Source organism: Ursus arctos, unplaced genomic scaffold (genome assembly GCF_023065955.2).
Source record: "Ursus arctos isolate Adak ecotype North America unplaced genomic scaffold, UrsArc2.0 scaffold_16, whole genome shotgun sequence".
Lineage (NCBI taxonomy): Eukaryota > Metazoa > Chordata > Mammalia > Carnivora > Ursidae > Ursus > Ursus arctos.
In genome coordinates, this window is record NW_026622830.1 from 10,058,188 (window position 1) to 10,085,291 (window position 27,104).

The following is a 27,104-nucleotide window of genomic DNA, read 5'->3' on the forward strand; positions in this document are numbered from 1 at the left end:
TCCGGCTGGGCTCCGGGTCCCGCCAGCTAACTAACCCAAGCCCCCCTTTGTGCGCCGTCCCACAGATCGGCCTGTTCGACCTGGAAGTCAACTGCCTCACCAAGATCCTCTTCGGTGCCCTGGTGGTGGTGTCGCTGGTCATGGTCGCCCTTCAGCACTTTGCCGGCCGTTGGTACCTCCAGATCATCCGCTTCCTCCTCTTGTTTTCCAACATCATTCCCATCAGGTAAGCGGAGCACGAGCCGTGACGTTTTCCTCTCTTTGCTCGTGCGCCCTTTGAAGCACGATGACGGAGAGCTGTCAGGAGTGTGAGGCCTGCCCTGTGGCGCTGGCCGGGGACGTGCAGCTCCTCCCGGAACCACCTGTCCTGAACTAGTCTTTGCTCAGAAGATGTCACCTTGCCTGCGCCATGCGAGGGATGCCATTTGGAGCCCGTCTCACCTGCCGGCCCAGGAGGTTGGTGGCGGCCGCCGGGATGCTGCGTTGAGACAGACCCGGGGCCCGAGTCTGCGCTCCAAGGGAAATACCATGACTGAACAGCAGCGGTGGCACAGGCCCGCTGCTCGCCTGCCTTCCCTGGAGGCCGAGTCACCGCTCTTAGAAATATGACACAAGTAATTGTCGCAGGAGGAAAAAACAAAGATTCACAGTGGCGAAATCACCTCTAATCTCCCAACTAAGTGATGGGTGCTCTTAATATTTTGGCATATATTTTTTCTAGCCTTTCTGTTTTAAAGGGGGAATTCTTTCTGCCCTACATAAAATCTACCTTTTTTTTTCTCTGCACAGAGCAGTGTGTTGCAAATAGCTTTCCCATCAGATATACTGGTTACTGTACCCCGATGTGTTTTAGAACTGCCCTATTATATAGTCTAGGTTTAACTATTTAGCTCTGTGGTGTTGGGGACTTGTTTCTACTTTCCCCCATAATTGATGTTTAGGAAATCATTATTAAAATAAATAATTTTTTTCCCCCTGAAACTTCTAGTGCTTATAATCTCTATCTTAAGCTCAATATGTTGCCTTATAATTTGTCTTGCTCTTTGGGGTGTTTCTATCATCCCAGCTAGAATTCATGTTTTCCTGAAGATTGGGATTGTAGTTTTGGCACTGCAGTGTCCCTAGGACAGGGGGGATTGAACCCCTAGCCAGTGTGGTCTGGATCATGGTTCCAAGAAATAATTACATCTGCTTTATCACCAGCAAAAGTGTTAGTGGTGTAACGTGAAGTGAAGTTGTAATCTTTAAAGTTCTGTCTACAACATGATTGAAAATTAGTGAGTTGAATCTTCCTATGGCCCAGGGCAGCCCGTAAAACAGTAGGCAGTTTGGTTAATATGTAGGAGTATGAACGAAGTTGACAATTCCTTTTTATTTTATTTTTTTGCAATAACATAATATTTCAAGATGAATAGAGTATATATAATGGAATATTATTCAGCCTTAAAAAGGAATGGAATTCAGCCACACAGTACACCGGGGATGAGCCCTGAAGACGTTACGCTGAGTGACATCAGCTGGTCCCAGAAGGACAAATGTAGGAGTCTTCTCATGTGAGGTCCTAGAGCAGTCAAGTTCAGAGAGACAGAAAGGAGAGTGCGGGGGGGTGGGAGGGACACAGGGAGAGAGGAGCAGACTCCCTGCTGAACGGGGATCCTGACGCGGGGCTGGTTCCCAGGACCCTGAGATCACAACCTAGGCCAAAACCAAGAGTTGGAAGCTTAACCAACTGTGAGCCACCCAGGTGCCCCTTAATGGTTTCAATGGAAATTCGTTACGTGTATTTTGCTACAATTACAAAAATGTTATTGAAATAGATTAGCTCAGAGGACCAGTAATAGGAAAAAAAAAGTAAGACTAAGACAACTACTTTTTCAGCATTTTATTTTTTATTTTAAAAAAGATTTTATTTATTTATTAGAGAGAGAGAGAAAGAGAGAGAGTCTGGGGTGGGAGGCAGGGGGAGAGGAAGAGGGAGAAACAGACTCCCCGCTGATCTGATGTAGGGTTTGAGCCCAGGACCCTGGGATCATGACCTGACCTGAAGGGAGACTTAACCAACTGAGCCACCCAAGGCACCCCCCTTTTCAGTATTTTAAGAGCATTTTAAACTTCTGTTGTTTTATTTTAGTCCAAAACAGAATAGCTTCGTGGAAGTGATGATTTGTTCAGCGAGCTGAGAGTCTGATACAGAGTCTGAGTTGAGTCTTGGGAGATCTGTGTATCCAGCCACAGGGCTGTGTGGCTACAGGGAGGGTTTCCAAATGTCACAGCCCAGCCAATGTGTTTTAGAATCCTCGCCGTCTGCAGAGACCCAAGGAGCCTCGCGGACATCCTGTTAACCTGTTTGCTCTGGTTTTCCGACCAGCCTGCGTGTGAACCTGGACATGGGCAAGATTGTGTACAGCTGGGTGATTCGGAGGGACTCGAAAATCCCCGGGACTGTGGTTCGTTCCAGCACCATCCCTGAGCAGCTGGGGAGGATTTCTTATTTACTCACGGACAAGACAGGTGAGCTGTTTCCTTGGCCTTCCCAGGCTTCACGGTGAGAGGAGGTGCTCAGATTCTCTTTCTGGAGACGTTAGAGATGGATGCTTGCTGCTGTTTTGTCCTCTTCACCTTTTGATGAACGCTGATCCTTCGGTAATGATGCTGGTGACGATCGTCATCACCATCAGGCCGCAAAGCCTTACACGGTACTGATTATGTGTAGAACACGTTCCTGGGTGTTCATAGACAAAGCCTTACACGGTACTGATTATGTGTAGAACACGTTCCTGGGTGTTCATAGACAAAGCCTTACACGGTACTGATTATGTGTAGAACACGTTCCTGGGTGTTCATAGACAAAGCCTTACACGGTACTGATTCTGTGTAGAACACGTTTCTGGGTGTTCATAGACAAAGCCTTACACGGTACTGATTCTGTGTAGAACACGTTCCTGGGTGTTCATAGACAAAGCCTTACACGGTACTGATTATGTGTAGAACACGTTCCTGGGTGTTCATAGACAAAGCCTTACACGGTACTGATTCTGTGTAGAACACGTTTCTGGGTGTTCATAGACAAAGCCTTACACGGTACTGATTCTGTGTAGAACACGTTTCTGGGTGTTCATAGACAAAGCCTTACACGGTACTGATTCTGTGTAGAACACGTTTCTGGGTGTTCATAGACAAAGCCTTACACGGTACTGATTCTGTGTAGAACACGTTTCTGGGTGTTCATAGAGGGTTGTTTAGTTAACCCTCAACCTCATCTTGTGAGGTATGCATTTTTATCCCCATTTTCCAGTTGAGGAAATGAGGCATGGGGAGGTTGACTGCCTTGTCAAGAGCACAGGGTGACAGAAGCAGGCTTTGAGGCCTCATCACTGCACCCCAACACGCTGCTCCACAGTTTACCATCAGAGTGGCTAAGAGCAAGGATGGGGAGTGGGGACACCTGGGGTGAAGCTTCCTCTCTACCACTTAGGGACCACGAGTTAAAAGTGAGTCTGTTGCAAAGATCTGGGGTGGCTCAACACATCAGAGAAAAATTAGGTTTCAGGAAGGAACAGAACCAGAAAATTTCTGGGTGTGTCAGCACTGGAACTCCTGGGATCGTCTCTGTAGGACTCCCTCATTGGGGTGAGCCAGGCTCTGTTCATCTTCTGTCCGTGCGTCTGTCTGCTCAAGGTTCAGATTCCTTCCAGACAGAAACTCGTGTAAGTCATGTGCCCCCGTCTCAGCTGATGGAATGAGTCAGGTGCCCTGACGGACCCTCCCTCCAGACCGTCCCAGGGAATGAGGGTGGTCATTTCCCCCATGGAAACCCAGGATGCCATTTTCAAAAGAAAAGAAGTTTGATTCTGGGCAAGCCGACTAAACACCGCAGACATTTCCGCGGCAGGGGCAGTGCTGAAACCAGAGAACGACGTAGGGTAGCAAATGCTTGGAAAACGGCAGCTGTCCTTCCTGTTGCTAGAAGCTGCAGGATGGAAGCAGAGTTACTCATCTGTCTTGTGTTGCAGGAACTCTTACCCAGAACGAGATGGTTTTCAAACGGCTCCATCTAGGCACCGTGGCCTATGGCCTCGACTCCATGGATGAAGTCCAGAGCCACATATTTAGCATTTATACCCAGGTAATTCCTTCTGTTCTGATACCCGAAACCGTTATTTTGCCTTATTAGCACCTGTATTGAGGTATTATTCCTAATACTGTACAATTCACCCATTTCAAGGGTACGCTTCAGTGGTCTCTGGTGTATTCACAGAGTTGTGTAACTGTTAACCACAATCAGTTTTGTCTTCATCACCCCAAAAAAGAGACCCCATACCCATTAGCCGTCATTCCCTGTTGCTCCCGAACCACCTCCCCTTCCAAACCCGGGCAGCCATCAGTCCTTTACGTTTTGAATAAAATTGCAGTTGAAAGCCCTCCACCCCCCAGATCTTCCTCATTCCGAGTTACGCTGCTTTACTGAAATGCTTATGGATACTGGGAAAAACCTAAGAGAAACTCGTTTGCCAATAACTACTGCCCGAAATAGCTTCGCGAGCCTACTGGTTAGTTTTGCTTCCTTCCCTGGTTGGAGCCAAAGCAGCAGTGATGAGTGATCTGCTCATGACAGGCCGTCCCTGATGAGCTTCAGTTTCTCATCTGTGTTCAACCCCGCCATCACGTGGGAGGGATGAAGTTATCAGAGGCGACCTACAGCGTCTCTGTTCCCACATTTGTTTCCACAAGGTTTTTCAAAATCAATCCTTTTTCAGAGAAAGACATTACTGGAAGGTGTCCCAATATTCCTAAAAAGTTACACCCGTGGGTCCCTACCTTGGCTACTCAGAATCTCTAGTGATGTTTTAAAAACAAAATGGAATAAAAACAAATGGAAGGACGTCGACGTGGGCCTCATACCCAGGGGATTCTGATTCAGTAAGATTAGGGGAGAGCTGGGCTTCTGTGTTCCAAAAGTAAGATGGCACACGGACAGATCCTTTGGCGATTCTGAGACACATCGGGGCTGACGGACCAGTTGCACGTTGTGGCACTTGTCTGGAGATGAGAATAAAGAGACCAGGGTTTGCTTAAATTTGTCAAAATAGATAATGAGTTTGTTGTCAGAAGGACAGTTAGAAACGCGAAGGAAGTGTTTCCCAATACGGGGTAGAGGTGGAACTCTTGAATGATCCATGCCACGGTTACATTGGACACTGAGTTTTCTGGAACGTTCGCTGGTAGGCACGCCTGGATTTCTAAGGTTACCTCCTGAAAGTGGCAGAGCAGGGGCTACCATTTGGAGGTTGGAGTGAATTTTAAATGGAAGACAGTTAATTTGATCCCTGCGAGCGAAACCCCTATAATTCTTCTAGGCTCCCTGAGTGGGCATTTGTGGCTTGTCTCCAGATGAATCCTTGGACTGTTTTCAAAGATGTACTTTCGGACTCTTAAAAACTCATGAGGACTTAGTTGGACAGGAGGGAAAAACCACGTCCAGTGCCCTGTCCCTCTCTCTGACCCACCTTCCTCTGTGGCATTGGTGCCCCTGCAGCTCCGTACTGGCCCCCGTGTGTCCCTCTCTAGGCGGGCCCCTCCTCCCCCAGCTTCCATCGCCCTGCAGGCCCAGTAGCTCCCGTCTCTGTCTGCGGCCCCCACATGGAGCTTTAGACCGGAAGACACCTGCATGCTTGGCATGGCTGCTTATGGATCCTAAGGACAGTGTACCTACTGGCCTGAGCTTCTTCCCCCACCCACCACACCGGCTTCTCTTCCAGAGGTTCTCGTCTTAGTAAGTGCCACCCCCACCTTCCCACTGCTCCCTGCAGGGTTTGAGAAACGCCCCTTCCTTCCGCATCCCTACCCGCCTTCAGCCTTCAGTCCCAGGCCTTGGTGATGTCTGCTCCCACCTGATCATGTGTTCGGCCTTTTGTCTTCATCTCTTCTCACTCATTAGGCCCAAACTACACTCTCCCTTGCCTGGCGGTCTACACACCTCCCCACCTCCCGCCCTGCCCCGCACAGTTTCCTTGCTTCTCCTGGGAGCACGGGGTCCCCCTTGAACTGTCAACTCCGTCTTGCGGCTGAGACTTCGTTGTGCTCCAGGCATGGCCTGCGTCCCCAACCCATCCCTCCTGTCCTTCACCCTCTCCTCTGCTCTCTCCTTTGGCACTTAGGGCAGGGTGAGCTGCCTTGTTGCTGTGTCTTGGAACAGACTCTTCACTCTGAACCCTTGACCCCAAATGCCTTCCGGGCCCCACCCAGGGGGGTCCACTGTGTGGGTTGTCACGCTCACCAGTGCCTGGCTGAACCCCCCTCCCTCCAGCCCTCTTCTCACACTGCTGGCCCGCTGATATTGTACCGGCCAGCTTCACAGTCGTGGTGTGGCCCCCCCGCCCCCCGGCGGGAGACACCCCCTTGCCCATTTGGATGGTGTTTTTAAGAGCGTGTGGTATTTACAGAAACCAGTCCTTCTCAGGATATTTGCACAGTTCAGCTTTTACGGTCCATTTTTGCCTTAGCACAGATAACACTCTTTGTAAAGTGTTAAAAGTCAGAAAATGGCATTTTTTACCGTGAACACTACCCCATCCCCCTTCCTTAGCGGAAGCTCATAAATTCATTTACCCATCCTGGCCTTGGATTTAAAATAGTGTTACAGGGTTAGGTCGTCTCCAGGCTGGTGTGAGCTCAGAGTCTCAGTATCCGCTCACCCCGGGGAGGTGAGTGCGTTCTCTCACGACATCTAAAAATCGTGCAGTGAACACATGAATACCTTTGTGATAAGGCTTTCTAAGGCTTTCCTGGGTTTTTAAAACAGCTTTATGGAGGTGTAGTTTACCTACCATAAAATTCGGCTCTGTTAAGTGTCCAAGTCGATTTTTTTAGAAAATTTGCAGAGCTGTGGAACCATGACCACAACCCCAGAAAGATTCCCCTGAGCTCCTTACAGTCATTCACTCGACTTCACAGTTTAATAATGGGATTTTATGCCGGTGTTTCATGAAGTCCGCTGTGTGGAACTCCTGGGTCAGATCCCTTGGGACAGTTGGACTCTAGACCTACAGTTCTAACAGGTGGGCCGGGTGATTCCCAAGTACAGCGGCATTTGAGAACAGCTGCCATGAACCTGGGGTTTGCCCTGTTTTCCAGAGAACCAGGGTCTCAATCTACGGACTCCAGGACGGAGTTTGCAGGATGACCCGTTGGAGAGACGGAAGAAAAGATGAGGGCATCTGTTCGCTCTGCATTTGCTTCTTTAAATTTAAAGCAAAATTTTCAATCTTAAATATCGATAACATTGAGATCGAGCCAGGGACCCTCAGTCCGTATGTCAGACGGGCGTCGGTCAGGGCCGGTCCTTGAGGTGTCCCTGTGGAAGGAGTTGCAGGAGTCAGGGTTCTGTGGGGGTTGATTTTCAGGGCACGGAAATGTAGATTGCAGGAGATGAGTGACCGCGTGACCCGTTTGAGGGATGTCATTTAAATTAACCTTATAAAAAGTGGCTTTGAAAGATTTCTGTAGGAAGACTCCAGATTATTAATATAAACCCAAGTAAACCGTAAGAAAATGTCCAACACACTTTGAGAAAAAAACCGTGATACGCTGAGGAGATAGGATGATTTTTCCTTTGGCTTCTTTATTAATACCTTTAAAAAATTGAGCTACTGGGAGGTCTGGGTGGTGCAGTCGGTTAAGCATCCGACTCTTGGTTTTGGCTTGGGTTGTGATCTCGGGGTCGTGAGCTTGGGCCCCATATCGAGTCCTGCGTGGGGCTCCACACTTAGCACGGAGTCTACTGAAGTTTCTCTCTTCCTCTGCCCCTCCCTCTAGCACACGGGTGCGCTGTCTCTCAAATCAATAAACCTAAAAAATTTTTTAAAAATTGAGATGGGGCGCCTGGGTGGTGCAGTCGTTAAAGCGTCTGCCTTCGGCTCAGGGCGTGATCCCGGCGTTCTGGGATCGAGTCCCACATCGGGCTCCTCTGCTGGGAGCCTGCTTCTTCCTCTCTCACTCGCCTGCTCTGTTCCCTCTCTCGCTGGCTGTCTCTCTGTCACATAAATAAATAAAATCTTTAAAAAAAAAAAAATTGAGATAAATTTACAAGGGTAATGTTTGCTCTTTTAACGTGTACAAGTCAGTGTTTTTTCTTATATTCTCAGCACCGTGCAAGCGTTGACACTATCAGATTTCTGAACATTTTCATCACCCTAGAAAGAAACCCCAGATCTCTTTTTTTTTTTTTTAAAGATTTTATTTATTTATTTGACAGAGACACAGCCAGCGAGAGAGGGAACACAAGCAGGGGGAGTGGGAGAGGGAGAAGCAGGCTCCCAGCGGAGGAGCCTGACATGGGGCTTGATCCCAGGACCCAGGGATCACGCCCTGAGCCGAAGGCAGACGCCCAACAACTGAGCCACCCAGGCGCCCGCCCCGAAACCCCAGATCTCTTAGACTCCCACCCCTACTCCTTATTCCCTCAGCCCCTGGCAGCCGCCAGTCTACTTTCTGTGTCTGTAGGTTTGCCTGTTTTAGACATTTCATATAAACGGAATCTTGCAGTGCCTTTTGCACCTGGCTTCTTTTGGAAACTTAGCATAATGGCTTTGAGGTTCCTCCACGTGGTGACATGCGTCCGCGCTTCATTCCCCTTTGTGATGGAATGACACATGTGACCATTTGAAATGTCATTTCAAATCTGTAATGCTCAGTGCCCCTTACCCTGAAGGCTTTGGCCCATTCTGTGAAAAATGCTGTTTTTCCTTTTTATTCTGTCATTTCTAGAATTCATCTTTTGTTGTTTTGTAAGGCACAAAGTATAAATACTTTGTATTTATACAAAGTTAAATATACATATGGAGGGTACGCGGGAATTTTTCCCCAGTGTATTATGTGATCATAATGTTTTGAGACAAGTGTTTTGACACACACATGCGCGCGCACACACACACACACGCACATACACCTTGGCCTTACTACATTCTTTAGGTATAGGGGGTCCAAACATATATTTCTTAAAATCTCTATTGGTTATTCCAAGAAGCATTTCCGGCGAAGAACCACTGTTAGACTCTTGCTGTCAAACTTCCTTTTTTTCACTCATGTCATTGATGACAATCATTTTTAATGGTTTTATTTTTTGTTTTTTAAAAGAATTTATTTTTTTGAGAAAGACACAGAAAGCACACAAGCAGGGGAGAGGCAGAGGGAGAAGCAGGCTCCCCGCTGAGCAGGGAGCCCAATGCAGGACTCGATCCCAGGACCCCGAGATCACGACCTGAGATGAAGGCAGACACTTAACCAACTGAGCTACCTGACCCGTCCCCCCAGCAATGGTTTTTTTTTCTTTTTTAAAGATTTTATTTATTGAACAGAGAGAGACAGCGAGCGAGAGAGGGAACACAAGCAGGGGGAGTGGGAGAGGAAGAAGCAGGCTCCTAGCAGAGAAGCCTGATGTGGGGCTCGATCCCAGAACGCCGGGATCACGCCCTGAGCCGAAGGCAGACGCTTAACAACTGCGCCACCCAGGCGCCCCCAGCAATGGTTTTATAACAGGGCCAGGACTAGGGTAAGGAGACTGAGGTACGCACCTAGGGAGCAAAACTTAATGAGATGCCAAAAAAACCTCCCACAGCAACCCACAGCACGGTGATCAAGATAAATCAGATTATAATGCAATATTTTAAAAATTCAGTGTAAAACTCCGTCATGAACACACTTCTGAAATCTGAAGGCGACAGGGTACCAGCACTGGGAAGGCTCACCTCGCTCACCCCAGGCCTGGGTTTATGGTGTCAGGGACTTTATACCCCAGTTCTCAGCCTTGGCCGAGGGACATCGCGGGCTGGATCCTACTTTGTTGTGTGGGCGCTGCGGTCCATCGTCGAGTGTTTAGTCCTGTCCTTGCCTTCTCCCATCTGGATGCCTGCGGTGCCCCCCCGCCTCAGTTACGACAACCAGAAATACCTCCGGACACTGCCCGATGGGGGGCAAAACCCTGGGTTATATGGGGTTCGGTTTCAAGAAATTGAAGTTTGTTGCTGTGTCATGCTGGAAGATCTCTGTGAGGTAGGAAACATTGAGTTTATTTAGTCACTTAATCGTCGCATAGCTTAGTTGACTCATTTGCAAGTAGAAGCTCTGAGCTTGTCGCAGTAGGGGTGACCCTTTGAGGTTAATGAGCTATCCGCTTTGAGCTTTATTTGGGGGGCAAAGTGGGACTTCCGAAACAGGAATTCTTCCTCTTTGGCGTAAATGTATTTCTACCAGTTGCAACCCATTCCCAGTGTCCATTATTATGAACGTTCCTAAGTGGTGACGTTTTAATTGCATTTAGAAAGAAAACGGGTATTCGTGGGGAATCAACGTTTAATTTTTGTATTAGTCTTTTCTTTAATACCGACTGGGGTTCTTGTTGGGAAGGGCCCCTGCCGTGGATCGCTAGGGAGGCATGGTGGTCTCGTGTTCATTTTCACCTCTGTGTCTCACGTGTTGGCTGGGACGTGGAGAATGACCCTGAAGGGTTCGTTATATGGTGTGAGGTGGCCACCCAAGGGCCCACGTCAGGGGCCTTTGTACGTGGAGGCCTTGATTTCCTCTTCTAGCTCCTGACCTCGTGTGGAGCTCTTTTGTCCCCCCTTGCACAAGGGGACCCATGGTTTCTCCCCAGGGCAGAAGGAGCTGTAACCTGCCTCTGCGGATACCACATCTGTTTTTGTTTTCCCCTGGTATTTTTTAAGTAAGGAGAAATGTGCGTAGGTTCAAGGCCTATGGGGAGGAGGCTGCGGATAAACACTGTACGATGTGAAACTCTTCCATATGGGGAATGTGAGGATGTTTGAAGACTGCGCCCTCCTCCTGACGCTGGCCGAGCCCCTGGTAATTACCAGCACCTTCAGCGTGGATGTGGGTTTGGTGTGTGTACGCGCCTTTCCTTTGAGAATTAAAAGAACGTTTCAGACTCCACGATTTTAATTCCTCCTCCCTGAAACGTCTTTGGTTGGAAAGGGGGATAAGTATTAATTTGAGAGAGAAATAAACGAACGGGGAGACATAACACCCATGGCCCGTGGTGTTGGTTGGGGTTAATCACCTCCGTCTTCTGATTTGATGTCAGCTAGTTCCCTGGTCTGGAAGTGAGGTCTTCGCAAAAAATCTGGGGCTACTGTGTTTCTCTCTCTTTGCCTTGCTCTCGACTGGTTTCACCTGGCGTACAAAGCCCCAAAGTTCAGTGTTATCCCCCGTTTGAAATACTAGTGGAGGTTTCTCTGGAGACGTGAAATCAGATAGCTTATGCAAATCAAAGGTTTGCGAAGGATCGCTTGTCCTTTCCTTCAAACCCACTGTTACTGAAACTTGCCGGCCAAAGCGAGGACGTTGTCAGAGGCCTTGTTATTGCCCCTAATGTTAAATAATAATTTGGTCCAGGTGCCGAGCAATGTGGGCAAAACGAAGACACGTGGCCGTGGCTAGAACATAAATTACAGAGCTGAGAGAGGATGTTCTGGATGTAGTCTTTCCAGCCGAGAGAACCTTTCTGTAAATCTTCAGTCCTTGTTATAATTTTAGAGTTAAATTCTTTATAATTAAAAGCACTTGGCAAATAATGATTCATTTAAACTGTAGTTCTGATTCATTGCTCTAATTACCGTAACCATGCCGTGCCCTTTGGCCTGGAAGTGAAACTCGTGTCCTCTTGACACCAGAGGTTAACGGAGCAGGAAGCCGGAGCAGTATGTGTGCCTGCATGACCAGAATAATTTAGTAATTGTCTAATTACCTGGGGAGGCTAATGCCACTGCTAAAAATAGTATTAAAAAATTAAATGAAAGTCATTTTCTTATTTCTCATGATGCATCTGTTCTCTGTTTGGGCAACCATGTGTTCACGGGTATAAAACGCATTTCATTCTGCGGGATTGGATTGCTTCTCTTCTGTAGGATAAAATATGTTTCTAATGGAACGCAGCATCCAGTAAGTCCAGAGACTTCTCGAACTTCCGGGACTCCGTTAGCTGTGGAGGAAGACCTTTGCAGGGGTTCCTTTTGTCCACAACTGTGATTTAGAACCTGGAAGGGATGTTGGTCAATTTGATACTTCTTTCCTCCTGGAAATAGAGAAACAGTCATGTCAGGGGAGGATGCCCCACCGTCACCTTAGGGATCCTGAGTTGTTAATTTGTTCATCTGTTCAGCAAATATCGATGCGTGCCAGGCACTGCCCTGCGTACTAGGCTTGCAGTGATGAGTAACACACACGGACAAGTTCTGTTCTCAGGGCTTAACAGGAGAATCCTCAGGCGAACGAGCCCGTTTTAGACTGAACACATTGCAATGTGGGAGCGTGACTTCTGGTGGGGGAGACAAGCAGGGCACCCTGAACTGGGGGACTCAGGGAGGGCCTCTTTGAGTCTGTAACATTTGAGTTGAGACCTCAGTGATGAGACAGAGTGAGCCAGCCCTGCTGAGATCTGGGAAATGATGTTCCAGGCAGAGGGCAAGGCAGGTGCAAAGGCCCTGAGGCAGGAGGGAGCTTGGCAGTATTCAAAGAACAGAAGGGCCAGTGTGGCTGGAGCAGAGAGGAGGAGGAGGAACAGGACCTGAAGGGAGGCTGCAGAGGTGGGCAGGGGCTGGGCGGGTAGGCCCCATGGGCCATGGGAGGGCATCCGAGTTTTACTGAAGACTGAGCGCAGGGCAGCCCCTGCAACAGAGGATTATCCTCCCCAAGTGTCAGTCATGCTAGCTTGAGAGGCCTTGGCCTCCACAGCAGTCTCACTTGCCATGTAGTGGGGGTCTCACTCTGTCAGAGGCCCCTGATACCACCCAGAGGAGGAGGACATATTCACATGTTCAAAGGTAGACTCACCCACATTCACGGCATTGTCGTGTTTTTCTCTGTTTTGCATTTATTTGTTTGGTTTTTTCCCAATTGTAAATGATTGAGTCCCTAACAATTACATGCCATTTATTGCCGTGTCAGTGTAGTTGGACCTAAGAGCTGTGTAATAACGCCATGGAAAGAAAATCAGTATCTCCACATGGCGCTTCTTCTACACATTCTAGACCCTTCCATGTCTTCAGTCATCTTGTTTTTTCCCTTTCATGTAGCAATCCCAGGACCCACCTGCTCAGAAGGGCCCCACGCTCACCACCAAAGTCCGGCGGACCATGAGCAGCCGTGTGCACGAGGCTGTGAAGGCCATTGCGCTCTGCCACAACGTGACTCCTGTGTACGAGTCCAATGGTGTGACCGACCAGGCCGAGGCCGAGAAGCAGTATGAAGACTCGTGCCGCGTGTACCAGGCGTCCAGCCCAGATGAGGTAAACCCCAGGCAGAGGCGGCCAGACACACAGAGAGATGCTGTGCCCGTTTTCCATGTGCTGGGGAGTGGGGTTCCCCGAGGGAGCCCTGTCAGCAGACACGAACCAGGAGGATACTGTGCCGCTAGGGAAACGCGTTTTCAGATGTGTGTAGGACTTGCTTCCCTCCAGAACAGATACTCTTGGACCTCAGCTATATCCCAAATAAGCAAAGAGAAAGAGATCGTGTTTAGATGGCCAGTGCATAAGGGCTCAAGGTCTCACTTAAACCACACCTTCCCTTTTCTAAAAAATACCAGCTTTATTAAGTTACAGTCCACATACCATACAATTGCTCATTTAACATACACAGTTCAGTGTTTCTTTCTAGTATATTCACAGAGTTCTGCAACCATTAGCACAATCATTTGAGAACATTTTCACCCCCCTTAAAGGAAGCACTCCATCCCGTATTCTTCTGGACTCCTGCCCTCCCCCAAGCCCCTGGCAACCACCAACCCTGCTAACTGTCTGGATCTGCCTATTCTGGACATTTCATACAAGTGGAAATGTACAATATGTGACATTTGTGTCTGGCTGCTTTCACTTAGCATTGGTTTTCCAGATTCCTCCACGTAGTGGCGTGTACCAATCCCCCAGGTCTTTTTATGGATAACTCATATTCCATTGCATGAATAATACTACATTTTATTAATCCATTGATCAGTTGGTGGACATTCGGATTGTTCTTTTTTTTTTTTTTTTTTTTTTTTTTTTTTTACTAATATGGATAATGCTGTTGTGATCATTTGTGCACAAGTGTTTGGGTGGACACACGTCTTCATGTCTCTTGGTGTATCTTGAGGAGTGGAGTTGCTGGGTCCTATGTTAACTCCGCGTTTGAGCTTCTCGAAACCGCCACACTGCTCCCTGTAGTGGCCACATCATTTTGCAGCCCCGGCAACGATGCGTAAGGGTTCCAGTTTCCCTCCTCCTTTGCCAACATGGGTTCCTGTCTTTCCTTTTGACCCTGGCCCATCCTAGTGAGTGTGGAGTAGACTCTCCCTTGCGGTTTTCATCTGCAGCTTCCTTGATGGCTCAGGATGCTGAATATCTTTTTCATGTGCTTATGGGCTACTCGGGTAGCTCCTTCTCTCCAGTGTCCTTTGCCCCCTTTAAATATGTTTCTTTTTGTTGTTGAGTTGAAAGCGTTTTTTTGTACATTCTAGATCAAAGTCTCTAATGGGATATATGATTTGCAAGTATTTTCTCCTATTCTGAAGGCTGTCTTTTTATTTTTGTGATGGTGTCCTTTGAAACCCTTAAGTATTTGGTTTTGATCAAGTCCAGTAGGCCACATATTGTCAAGTTGTTGTTTCTATGTAAGCACATTCTCTTGCTAGAATCAGGACTCATTTGATTTCATGTTCAAGAGCAGAGGGTCTCCTAGCATGGTTGCCCTTTATGGTTTTCTGTAACAAGCCCCTAATTGCTCCCCCTCCTGGGGTATCATGCCCTCAGCATGAAAATAGGATCTTTTATATCTTCCTGACCTGAGTGTGATTCAGACACAGGGATAGTTCACCAAGCTGGTAACTTTTCTGGTCTTTTCCTTCTCCCTCCTTCCCTTCCAGAAAACTTGCATTCTGATTATGAGAGCCATTACTTTTCAGTATAGGACATTTGGACGTTTCAGACAACTGTAAAGAAGAGACTGGGTCAGGGGCGCCTGGGTGGCACAGCGGTTAAGCGTCTGCCTTCGGCTCAGGGCGTGATCCTGGCGTTGTGGGATCGAGCCCCACATCAGGATCCTCCGCTATGAGCCTGCTTCTTCCTCTCCGACTCCCCCTGCTTGTGTTCCCTCTCTCGCTGGCTGTCTCTATCTCTGTTGAATATATAAATAAAAAAAAAAAAAATCTAAAAAAAAAAAAAAAGAAGAAACTGGGTCAGCTGCAATCTCATTCTTGAAAGATGACAGTAATAACTTTCCGTGAGCATTTGGTGCCCATCAGATCCCATCTGAAGTACTTTCCATGTAGTATCTCATTTAATCTTTCTAGCAACTAAGGGGCCCCATTATGACCCCCATTTTCAGAAGAGAAAAGTCAGAGACAGGTTAAATATTTAGCCTAAAGTCACCTGAATTTTTAAAAAATTTTTTGTCTTGAAAATAATTTCAGACTTAAAAGTTGTAAAATTAGTACAGAGAATTCCCCATTACGTAAACTTCCCCTAATTCCTCAAATGTTAACCTTTTTCTCCCTGTGCTTTATCATTCTCCCTCACCTTAGAAGAGTCAAGAGTCAGCTGCAGACATGATCTTCTTTTACTTGCATTTTATTTTTTTTCCCCTAAAAAACAAGGACATTTATCAGAAACGGGAAATTAACATTGAAACAGCACTATTATCTCTCCTGTTGATGTCATCAGTTGTCCCACTGACTTAACGTACTTCTTCACCAAAAAAAGAAAAAGAAAAAAAAAAAAGTGTTTCTCCCCCCAGATCTAAGTCCAGTCCAGGAATACACACTATACTCAGTTGCCGTACCTCTTGTCTCTCTCTCTCTCTCTTTTTTTAAGATTTTATTTATTTATTAGAGAATGGGAGCACGAGTTGGGTGGAGGGGCAGAGGGAGAAGCAGGCTCCCCGCTGAGCAGGTAGCCTGACGCGGGGCTCGATCCCAGGACCCTGAGATCATGAGCTGAGCCGAAGGCAGACACTTCACCGACTGAGCCTCCCAGGCGCCCCTCTTCCCTCTCGTGTCTTTTAATGTGGAATGGTTCCTTGGCTTTCATGGCCCTCACACTTCTGAAAGATACAGGTCATTAGAGAGCATCCCTCAGTTTGGGTTTGACGACATTTTTTACCGTGAGGACTCAGTTTATTGCTCTTTGGCGCTGTCCTCAGTGTGTGTTACAGGGAGACCTGCTGTGGCTTGTCGGGCTATTCAAGACCCTCACTTAAGGTCACATGGATCACCAGGTTCCTTCATGGTAAAGTTGCCGTTCTCTCTCGCTAATTAGTCTTCTGATAGAGCCCCCTGACTGACAGGGCCAGGGTTCTCACCCAGGTCGTCACAACCCAAACTCTTAGTCATTTTACTTAGTTATTTTTCAGAAGCCACTAAGAACTCTTTTTTCCCCCCTAAGAATCTATTTATTTATGTATTTATGTATTTATTTAGAACAAACTCGGAGAGGGGCAGAAGGAGAGAGAGAGAAACCCAAGCAGACTCCCCACTGAGTCCAGTGTGGGGCTCGATCTCATGACCCTGACACCATGACCTGAGCCAAAATCAAGAGTTGGACACTTAACCAACTGAGTCACCTGGCGCCCCACTGCTAAGAACTTTTTGATCTTCCAACATCTTTTCATACTTTTTTCCCTAAGAAACGGGAGTTTTTAACATAGAGTTTTGTATCCTCCGTTTTAAACTTAATATTTCATTATGGCTGTTTCCCCAATTTTTTGAATGTCCTTAAAAGACAGCTTTTTATGATTACTGTTCGTGCATGTACGCTAATATCTGTAACTGTTCTCCTTTGTAGGGACTGAGGGTATTTCTAATTTTTAGCACAACATTTATACACATTGTCAGTGAGCATCCTTACACCTAATATTTCTAGAAATGGTATGACTGGGCTCATTAATTCAGCAGGCATTTTGGAGTGCCTACAATGGACAGGGCACTGGGGAGTCCGAGTTTAACAGGACAGCAGCTCCTGTCCCCAGGGGACCGTTGAGCGTGTGAGTCTTGGGATCCCAGCTCCACCCCCGGGCGGCCGCACCTCGCTGTACCCCCACGCGTCTGTGACGGGTTGTCATGAGCCCCTTAACTGGCAGTCAGTCCGTCCTGTGGGTCACAGTGAGGGAGTATTTTTAAGGCTCGTGGTATAAATTATCAGATAATTCCTAGAATTATTTTTAAACCATTTTATTCTTCTACCAATGTTACAGGGGCTTCCAATTATTTTTTTGTTGTTCATTTTACGAAGGAGGGAGAGGGCTTCTCCGGTGAATAGTGTCGTAGAGGTCTGGGCTAATTGGAGAATATCGGGGAGCCAGAGCACGGTGGTTGGGGGAATACCGCAATGATAACCTTTTCCAAAGTTCAGAAAGGAAAGGACATTTGGATGTGGCTCTCCTTGACCAGTAGCTACTTTATCCTTCTTGGGGGCCCTGGGAGGTGGCTCCTTGCTGTCTGCTTGGTGTTTGTGGAACAGCTCAACTTTGAGCCCAATCTGTCAGTGACCACTGACACTGGATTTTTAGGGGTGAAAAATGTCACCCTTGGCCAAATTCTGAGATGGGCATTGTGTGCAGAGAGAAGGGGGGGGAGGATAGATGAGGGAGGGTAGAGCTTCAGATTTGGTCATCATTTCTCCACCGGATTTAGTCTGTTGGATCTCGCTTTTCCATTTGGAAATGGGACACAGTATCCCTGAATGGGAGATGTATGAAGGGGCCGGAGTCTTGGTAGCTGTGCACTGGGAACCGGTAGCTGACGGGTGTTTGATGGGACTTGAACTTGAACAAGTTTCAGATGTTGGCGATCTGATCAGCACTGCTACCTGTGAGCTCCCAATACCGGCTCTTGTCTGACACGCACATGGGAGATCTTCAGCGCCTGTCCCCCACTCCTGCTTCCCGCTGAACTTTGATACATTTGTTTTAGGGCTGGGCAGAGTTTTTCCGTGAGGGTAAATTTTTCACGGAATGCTTTGTGCTTCTCAGCTCTTGTTCATTAATTGTGCTCAGATTCAGATTTGTCTTGTTTTTCTAAGATTCTGAGTAGTGATTGGGGAAAAAAAAAGGTATTTTCTTTTGGTCTTTGGTATCTTCACAGAGGTCAGTGTTACCTTATTAGGATCCCCCCCTTCCAACAACTTTATTTATTATTGCATAGTTATTTCATGTTTATGGCAGAATATGTGAAAATACAGATAAGGAAAAGAAACAAAAAGCAAGCCGTAATCCTGGTAACTAAAGGTGTGGCCACTGTTAATATTTTTCTGACCTGACTTCCAAATTATTTCAAAAGATGTATACTGCAGAATACAAGTCTGTGTCTATAAAGACACCACGGGAGAGAAAGGAGGCTACATCAAGTTCCAGCAAAATCTCTCAGAAAGCTGTACGGTTTCTAATTCCCTGTGGGATTCCACCTAGACTTGGGTGGGTCTAGAATCCTACCTTTGAAATTCTATATCAATAAAACCTTGCTGGTCTGGGCAAGGTCAGTGTCTGAAATACACATAGAAACCAGCATCTGTCTTTGGAGTTGCCAGAATAATCTCTACCAGTCGGGGGGAGGATTCATTTCCTGTAACAGAAAGCAGGATTTCCTAAATTTGTTTCCTGTGCACATTCTGCTTTGGAAAAAGCCTCGAAGTGTCCTTAGTCAGCCATTGACTACAGCCTGAGGGGCGCTGGGCCCTGCCTGCCACCGTTCGGGAAGGAATCCGGCCAGAAGAAGTAGGCGCTCCTGGAGTGCTCAGCCCGGCCCGTGTTCCGTCTCCTCCGGACGCCCGATAGCGTTGGAAGTGGGGCTCGCGGCGGGAGAGGGAGGAGGGCTCCTGGAGGTGGTCGTGATGCAGTTTTTTAATGTATTTGTTTCTTGGCAGGAAGAGTCAAGGAGGCGCTCTCCTAAGAGCAAGTCGAATCAACCCTAGGACTCTTTTATTTGTCTTTTCCAGGAATTCTTTCATATTGGAAAAAGCTTTTCTAGGCATCTAAAATCACAAGTACTAATGTGCTCATTACAGAAAAAGTAAAATTGTAGATTCGAAAAAGAAGTGGATAAACATTAATTTTATCCACCACCTAGAGATTACTGTTTGTGTTCTGCTATAGATTTCCCCCAAGTGTCTGCTTCTATATGTGGAAACATAATTGCATGTTTCTGTAGTGCAGAATCGTACTGTAGCACAGGGAAGGAAGGAGCGTAGAGTGAGTTCCGTGACATCCTTTAGCAAGTCTCCTATGTTGTCATATTCCTGGAGAATTTGTGTGCATGAGTGTGTATGTGTGTTCTCTGTATGTAGGCATGCGTATGTGCACACGTGTGCCCTATGAGCACATGTATGTGGACTTGTGAGGGTGTGTGTGATGTGTATATGATTGTAAGTTTTCTGATGTCTCGGCCATGCCTTTGAATGGCTCGCTAATTTCAGAGTAATTAACTACAAGTTCTAGGTCATGTATGGGATGTTCTGCAAGGCTGCTCCATGCTGGCGGCCTGGGGTGAGACTCGTGTCTCCTTCTTACCCCGAGACCTTCATTCTTGCCCTCTCTACATGGGACCTCCTCCCTCCCTCTGAGACACCCCTTATTAGCAGTATCTGAGTATCCTTGCAGAAACAATTCTTTGCATGGATCAGAATTTTCCTCGCCCCTCCATTTTTAACATATTTTTTAAAATGTAAAAGCGCAGTCGTAAATTACAGACTCTGTTTTGCACCTTGCTTTCAGCATGTCAGTACCTGTAACGTCACGGAGTTGTGACGTCAGCAGAGGCCTGAGTTTTACTAAAACGTTGAGGTACTGTGTGTTCCCATTGTCTCTCCGCAGCATTTCAGGACCCTCCTGTCCACTCACTTTCATGGAAGATGAGGGCATCACACTGGCCTCCTGACTCCCCCAGTGCAGGTGTGAGCTGTGTTTAACTGCCATAGGCTGACTTTTTATTTTGTTATTTAATTTTTTTACTTTAAAATATTTTTATTTTATGTTCTTTTCATTCCAGTACAGTTAACATACAGTGTGGTATTAATTTCAGGTGTGCAGCATAGGGATTCCACCCTTCATACAACACCCTGTGCTTGTGACAACCGCTGTCCTTCATCCCCCTGACCTGTTTCCCCCAGTGCCCACCCGCCTCCCTTCTGGAGACCATCAGTGTGTTCTCTAGAGTTAAGAGTCCGTTTCTTGGCTTCTCTCTTTCTTTTTTTGTCCCCTTCCTCATTTGTTTTGTTTTTTTAAAATTCCACACGTGAGTTGAAATCATATGGTTTTTGTCTTTCTCTGACTGATTTCATTTGGCGTTATACACTCCAGCTACGTCCATGTTGTCACAAATGGCAAGATTGCATTCTTTCTTACGGCTGAGTAATATTCCATCGTGTGTATGTATCTGTTTATTGCCTCCCCTTTATCCCTGCATCTGTCGATGGGCACTTGGGCCGCTTCCATAATTTGGCCGTAGTAAATAACGCTGCTGTAAACATGGGGTGCATGTATCCCTTTGTTGTTTTATTTTTTGGGTAAATACCCAGTAGTGTGGTGACTGGATCATAGGGTAGTTCGGTTTTTAACTTTTTATTTTTTTTATTATTTGTTTATTTTTAAAATTCTTTACACAAATTCAATTTAATTAACGTATAGCACATTATTAGTTTCAGAGGTAGAATTTAGTGATGCATCAGTTGCATGTAACACCCAGTGCTCATTCCATCACGTGCCCTCCTTCATGCCCATCACCCAGTTACCCCATCCCCCTACCCACCTCCCGTCCAGCAACCCTCAGTTTGTTTCTTAGAGTTAAGAGTCTCTTTTTTTTTTTTTTTAAGATTTTATTTCTTTGACAGAGAGAGCACAAGCAGGGGGAGCAGGCAGGGGAGAGGGAGAAGCAGGCTTCCCGCCGAGCAGGGAGCCCAATATGGGGCTCGATCCTAGGACTCTGGGATCATGACCTGAGCCGAAGGCAGACACTTAATGGCTGAGCCACCCAGGTGCCCCAAGTTAAGAGTCTCTTATGGTTTGTCTCCCTCTCTGTTTTCTTTCTTTCTTTCTTTCTTTCTTTTTTTTTTAAGATTTTATTTATTTATTTGACAGGGACACCCAGCAGAGAGGGAACACAAGCAGGGGGAGTGGGAGAGGAAGAAGCAGGCTCCTAGCTGAGGAGCCTGATGTGGGGCTTGATCCCAGAACGCCGGGATCACGCCCTGAGCCGAAGGCAGACGCTTAACGGCTGAGCCACCCAGGGGCCCCTCCCTCTCTGTTTTCATCTTATTTTATTTTTCCTTCCCTTCCCCTCTGTTCACCTGATTTATTCCTTAAATTCCACATATGAATGAAATCGTATGATATTTGTCTTTCTCTGACTGACTTATTTTGCTTAGCATAATATTCTCTAGTTTTTATTTTATTTTTTTAGGTAATCTCTATGCCCGATGCAGGCTCAGACTGCGGGCTCCAAGGTCAGGAGTTGCAGGCTCCACGGACTGAGCCAGCCGGGCACTCCTGTTTTTAACTTTTTGAGGAAACTTCATACTGTTTTCCACAGTGGCTGCACCAGTCTGCATTCCCAACAACAGTGCCAGAGGGTTCCTTAGTGGAGTGACGTTAGGCAAAGCGTGGGGGAGCTGACAGCAGTAAGAGAAGGCCGCCTGCTGCATACCTGCTCTCCGTGCCAGGCACTGTGCTCTGGGCAGCCCTTACGACCCGGTTACTGTGACCATGCCCGTTTTGCAGAAGAGGTGTAGGTTGGCTGTGGGGTGTCCCCAGGGCCACGTGGCTAGCAGCATTAAAACGAGGCAGCCCATGTCCAGAGGCTGGCCGTGTGACTCTGCGGTACTGCTTCCCTACCCATGGGATGAGGGCTTGAACGTGCGTTGTCGCTCACGAAGGACTGCTGAGTGCTGTGCCCCTGTGTTGGGAGCTTAGGGCTGATACTGGGTGAGCTTCCAAGTGTCTGCTTGTTCTTGCCTGTTCTGAGCTAGCATTCAGGGTCTGTTTGCCTCCCAGGCTCAGTGAAGTATATTTTTTGGTCCCTTCCCTCTCTCATTTTGGGCAGCTTCCATGCTTGGTGCTCAGAAACCTTCTAGCAGACCCCAGAAGCCTTCCCACAGTGTCTTGTCTTCACCACCCATCTCCCCAAGTCCTGTCTTTAGAAGGGAAAACCAACAAGGGTGTGTTTCTCCTCTAGTCTCCAGTAACCTTGAAACAGCCCCGTTGCAAATGTACAAGAGATAAGCAAAGAGCTGTGTGTACAGGTCTCTCCCGATGGCCTAGGGGCAGGAGGGCGTTCCTGTGTCCAGGTCACCATGCTGGGAGCTAGAAAAGTATAGTGAAGATAAAGCTCACCTAGAAGCAGATTTTATTATTGCCCCCCCCCATTGTAAGAGTAACTAAGCTTGTTACAGAAAAAGGATGCAGGGGCAGCTGGGGGGCCCTGTCTGTTAAAGGGTCTGACTTTTGGTTTCAGCTCAGGTCGTGATCTCAGGGTCCTGAGATCAAGCCCCGCATTGGGCTCTGTGCTCAGTGTGGAGTCGGCTTGAGATTCTCTCCCTCTCCCTCTGCCCCTCTCCACCACACTTGTGCGCTCGCACGCTCTCTCTCAAATAAATAAATAAATCTTTAAAAAAAAAAAAAAGAAAAAAGTAAACAATTAGAGAAAAAACCATTTTGATATTTTCCCTTCCCATCTCTCTTCTCCACGGAGAATTTAAATGTTTGGCATCATTGCACATTCCATCTCGATCTGTCCACTTGGTAAGACACGGTCTCATCCCTGTCTAGCAGCCTCTGTGGCAACATGTTCAGTGGCTACACTCATTCCTGCAGCTGCGGGCACCACAGATGACTGACCCTGTCTCCCACTTCTGGCCGTCCTAAGTTTCAGCGTCCTGACATAGCCTGGTGGATCGGATCTCTCCGTGCATCCCCGAGTGTGTACGTCAAAGCCCCAGTTGTCTCCTTCTGCATCTTCCTAACCCTGTTGCAGAGAGTGTGGCTGAGAACCACCAGGGAAAGGCAGGCGTGTGGCTCCTCGGGGGGCCTGTGAGCTCAGTCCTTCCATGGTGCCGGGAGGTTTTCCCCTCCGGGGCCATGTTCATCTCTCAGGGGCGTGCGCTCCCCCGAAATACCTCCTTGTACCTGCGCTCCAGGCGCGCGGACAGTGACCACATTCAGACGTGGGCGCACAGGAGGGAGAAAGATTTAGGAGGTGGGTAGGGCTTTATCATCGTCCTGCCGGGGCCTCGGCCTGGAGGGTGTGTTCAGAGAACAGAGGTCAGGAACTTAAGGAGAAAACCCTCCTCCATCAATGTTACTTATTAACCATGGGGGTAAAAATCTTGAAATAGAGTTTTGTTGCTCAGAAGACACAGGGTGCTGTGAGTGTTTTCGGGACACAGGAGGAAACTATCAAATGAGCCATCCTTGGTGTTAGGGCCTCCGTGGGCCGGAGATGGAAAAGTTCTGTCCCTTTCTTATTAGGGTTAGCCCAGAATGGACTTAAGGGAATAGTCATTTTTTTTTTTTTAAGATTTTATTTATTTGAAAGAGACAGCCAGCGAGAGAGGGAACACAAGCAGGGGGAGTGGGAGAGGAAGAAGCAGGCTCACAGCAGAAGAGCCCGATGTGCGGCTTGATCCCAGAACGCCGGGATCACGCCCTGAGCCGAAGGCAGACGCTGAACGACTGCGCCACCCAGGCGCCCCGGGAATAGTCATTTCTAAAGGGCTGAGTTTTTATGGAGATGATGTCATTCTTTTCAGATACTAATTTTCGTCCGATTCACTGATAGGAGGCTGAATTTCAAGTACTGGATCAAAGAAACTTGGATCAGGGAGCGGCCTTTTATTCAACCACCTTGCTCACGGTTTCTTTTTCTTTTTTTTGTTTTTTTCTTTTTTTTAAGATTTTTTTATTTATTGATTTGACAGAGATAGCCGGCGAGAGAGGGAACACAAGCAGGGGGAGTGGGAGAGGAAGAAGCAAGCTCCCAGCGGAGGAGCCTGATGCGGGACTCAATCCCAGGACTCTGGGATCACGCCCTGAGCCAATTTGCCCACAATTTCTTAAGCAAAACTGGCCAGGTTTTGTTTGCTCCATGCTGTGTTTTTTTTTTTTCTTTTTAAAAAATATCTGCAGCAATATTTTAAAGATAACTTAATGGTATCTAAGAATCAGCTTTTCTTGAGAAAGATCCGATCTGGAAATGGCAGGCTCAGTTCCTACTGGGCAGTGGTTAGCCGAGCTGGGTGGCTGCTGCCTCAGTTTACCCCGGCCCCTTGGGGCCCGCCCTCCTCCTGTCTGCTCCCTGTCCAGCCCCAGTGGTGCCTTGTTGAATCAATTTCCTCATTAAGCAAAGAATGCCTTAAGTCTGTGGATGCATTCATAGTCTTGACGGCCGGATGAGGGCGGACTGGCCAGTCTTTGTGAGCCCCAGTGTCGATCTTGAATACCAGCAAAGATATCAGATTCACGCGTGCTCTTATGATTACTGTGTATCCTGCTTCTGACAAGAATTCAAGGCTCGTTAGCCTGACCTGGCATCTTTCCCAAGCACACATTCCCTGGTACAAAGGGAAAATTATTAAAACTTGTCACAGGTGGTTTATTGCTGACCCACAGATGATGAAAAAGCCCTTTCATGGATCGTTCTGGCATGAATTCTTCAGATGGGCATTTCAGGGAGGGAGCGTAGCAGCCTGTCCTTTTGATTTCCTGACCCAAACCAGAACACCCAGGCGACTGACTCAGGACCCCAGCTCCCCACCCTCCGCCCCGTCTCGGTTTTCATTTGACTGAGTTAATTTATTTGTTCATTCATTCATTCAACCTTAACGGGGTTTCTTTTTCTGCTGCTGTTCTGACCTCTGTATATTCTGATCCAAAGCCCCAGAGACCCCACTTCAGGCTGTTAGGGACAGGGAGACTCAAAACGCCCCAGATCCTTTCTGTTTGGGTGATATGGGATGATTTTCTTGAACGGAAGCTCGGACCCACCAGGACGAGAAAGAAGTAGCCTCATTTTCTATCATCTTGTTTTGGAAAGAAATGCAGTTGTCTCTCCTGACCCCTAGAATGTTTGTCCCTGCTGCAGTCGAGAAGGGTCAGGGAGCACCCCAGTTCCAAACCAGTCTCTTCGCAGTAGGACCTCAGGGATTGCTGCTAGAAAGCAGCTTCAGATTAATGCTGACTTAGATTAACGTGGGCCAGAGAGTGGATGGCAAGACTCAGAGATGCCCCCCCACTCCACCCCCACCACAGGCTCAGGTCCTGGGGGCGTCAGTCCCCAAGGAGACCAGGGGGATTTTGATGAAGAAGTTGGACCCCAGGGTGGGGAGCGGGAAGCATGGTGGTGGTTGGTTCCTTTGCTCAATTGAGAGGTTTGCTTCAGAACAAAATGCACTTAGAAGGCGTTTGCCTACAGGTGTGATTCACCCGTCAGCATTTGTCACTGTTTGTCATCTCGGATTTATAGACTAACTGTTCCTCCATGATGGTCCCTTGGGTCCCTGGCATGGGGGCTGGGCTGGCCAAGGCCCGAACTGCCTCACAGTCCTGGAAGCCACTTCCGGGTCTTGAGTTCCACGTTCTTTCTCGATTGACGTGAGGACCAGGCTTTGGGGGAATTGATGCATTTCATTGAAGCCCAGTGCCACCAACTTTTCACATCTTTTCAGAACAGTGAAGTCACAGCAGCTTGGAAACAGGAATGGAAAAACCCCTTTCACTAACAATGATGGTTGAAGGCCCCCAGAGAAGAATTTTTCTTTGTTACTAAATTGGTGTGTAAAGGTGTGAACTTAGTCAAGCTTTTTCAGCTTGTGTGTCCTTACATATTTGTAATACCTTATGTTGGGATATGTGTTTACTTAATTAACATTAAACATAGAAGAAATGCGTGTACGTGATAAAAATACTTCAGTAGTACAGAAAGGTAAAAGTAGGGGGTAGAAGTGCGGCGTCCCGCACGCGGCACCCAGTGCAGCGTTTCCGTGCAGATGGGATGATTTTGTGCATACCCTCCTTCAGTGATTTTGTTCATTTTAGACTTTGAGAGAGGATCGTTAGCGGATAAGAGAGACACTAGTGAAAGTCAGAGTCATTGCATTAAACGACTTCATGAATGGGTTTCCAAAGGCTGATGTAGGCTAATAGCAAAAAAGACCGAAAACAATCATTACTTGACTAGTCCGTTCTTTGGAGGTGGAGGTCCGTGGGACCACCTTCCATTCATGTGACTCCTGGTTGACTTGCTATGACATCATTCAAACAGGGTAGAGTTTCCCATTCTTGCAGACAGACCTCTGGCTAGCATAAATGCAGTTCGTGTCCACTGCAGAAACCTAGTGAGGTATCCAGCATAGCCCACCAGGGATGGATGCCCAGATGTTTAGAGCTGGACTGGAAACAGAAAATAAGCCACCTGGAGCCCCACACTTCGCAGAGGCTGGAGGGGGCGCGGGGGCGGGTGGCAGAGCTGGGCCGGAGCCTGGGTTTGATCGCTGCTTCAGGGAGTAGCAGCCCAGCGGAGCTTCGGGGTTCTGGAAACAGCAGCGGGTATCTGCTTGTGCAGAGTCTCTTGGTGGAAGGAAGGGGGAGCTCAGGAAGCACCCCAATGAAGTAGAAGTGTGGGCGTCTGATTCCCTGGGAGAGTGACTCTTATTGCCTTCGGGCCCCGCAGGGACCCTGTGAAATACTGCAGACGGTTACAGACGGGCATAGTGGGCACCTGTGTCCCCACTTCCAGAACTGACACCTCCCATGCGCCCCTTTCTCTGTCACCCTCTGTCACCCCCCAGGTCTGCTCTCTCCTAAAGCCTGTCTTCTTTTCTTTCCCTAAAGATTAAATTTTCTAGAAGAAAAAGGGAAGGGGTACCTTTTCTTTTTTACACCCCATGCTCTTGGACTTGGATCAGAATAAAATGGCAGCTTGTTTGGCATTCAAATTGGAAGACTCTTATACACGTTTCCCATCACTGCTGTCGCCAATTGCTGCAAATCTGATGTTCTGAAACAGTACGATGTATTCCAGGGGTGCAGGTGAGAGGCCAGGTCCGGGGCTCACCGAACTGTCATCAGGGAGTTGG

General features: G+C 47.6%; 1 protein-coding gene across 3 annotated transcripts in view; it reads left to right on the forward strand.

Annotated features, from left to right (window-relative positions):
* The window catches only part of ATP9A (ATPase phospholipid transporting 9A (putative)), a 125,877-nt gene that overhangs the window by 65,486 nt on the left and 33,287 nt on the right, over positions 1 to 27,104 (forward strand). For all 3 annotated transcript variants that reach the window (XM_026503752.4, XM_026503749.3, XM_026503751.4), the window contains 4 exons: positions 66 to 226; positions 2,369 to 2,511; positions 4,014 to 4,126; positions 13,089 to 13,301. In XM_026503752.4, coding sequence (XP_026359537.2) covers positions 66 to 226; positions 2,369 to 2,511; positions 4,014 to 4,126; positions 13,089 to 13,301 — 630 coding nt within the window. The remainder of the gene's footprint in view (positions 1 to 65; positions 227 to 2,368; positions 2,512 to 4,013; positions 4,127 to 13,088; positions 13,302 to 27,104) is intronic.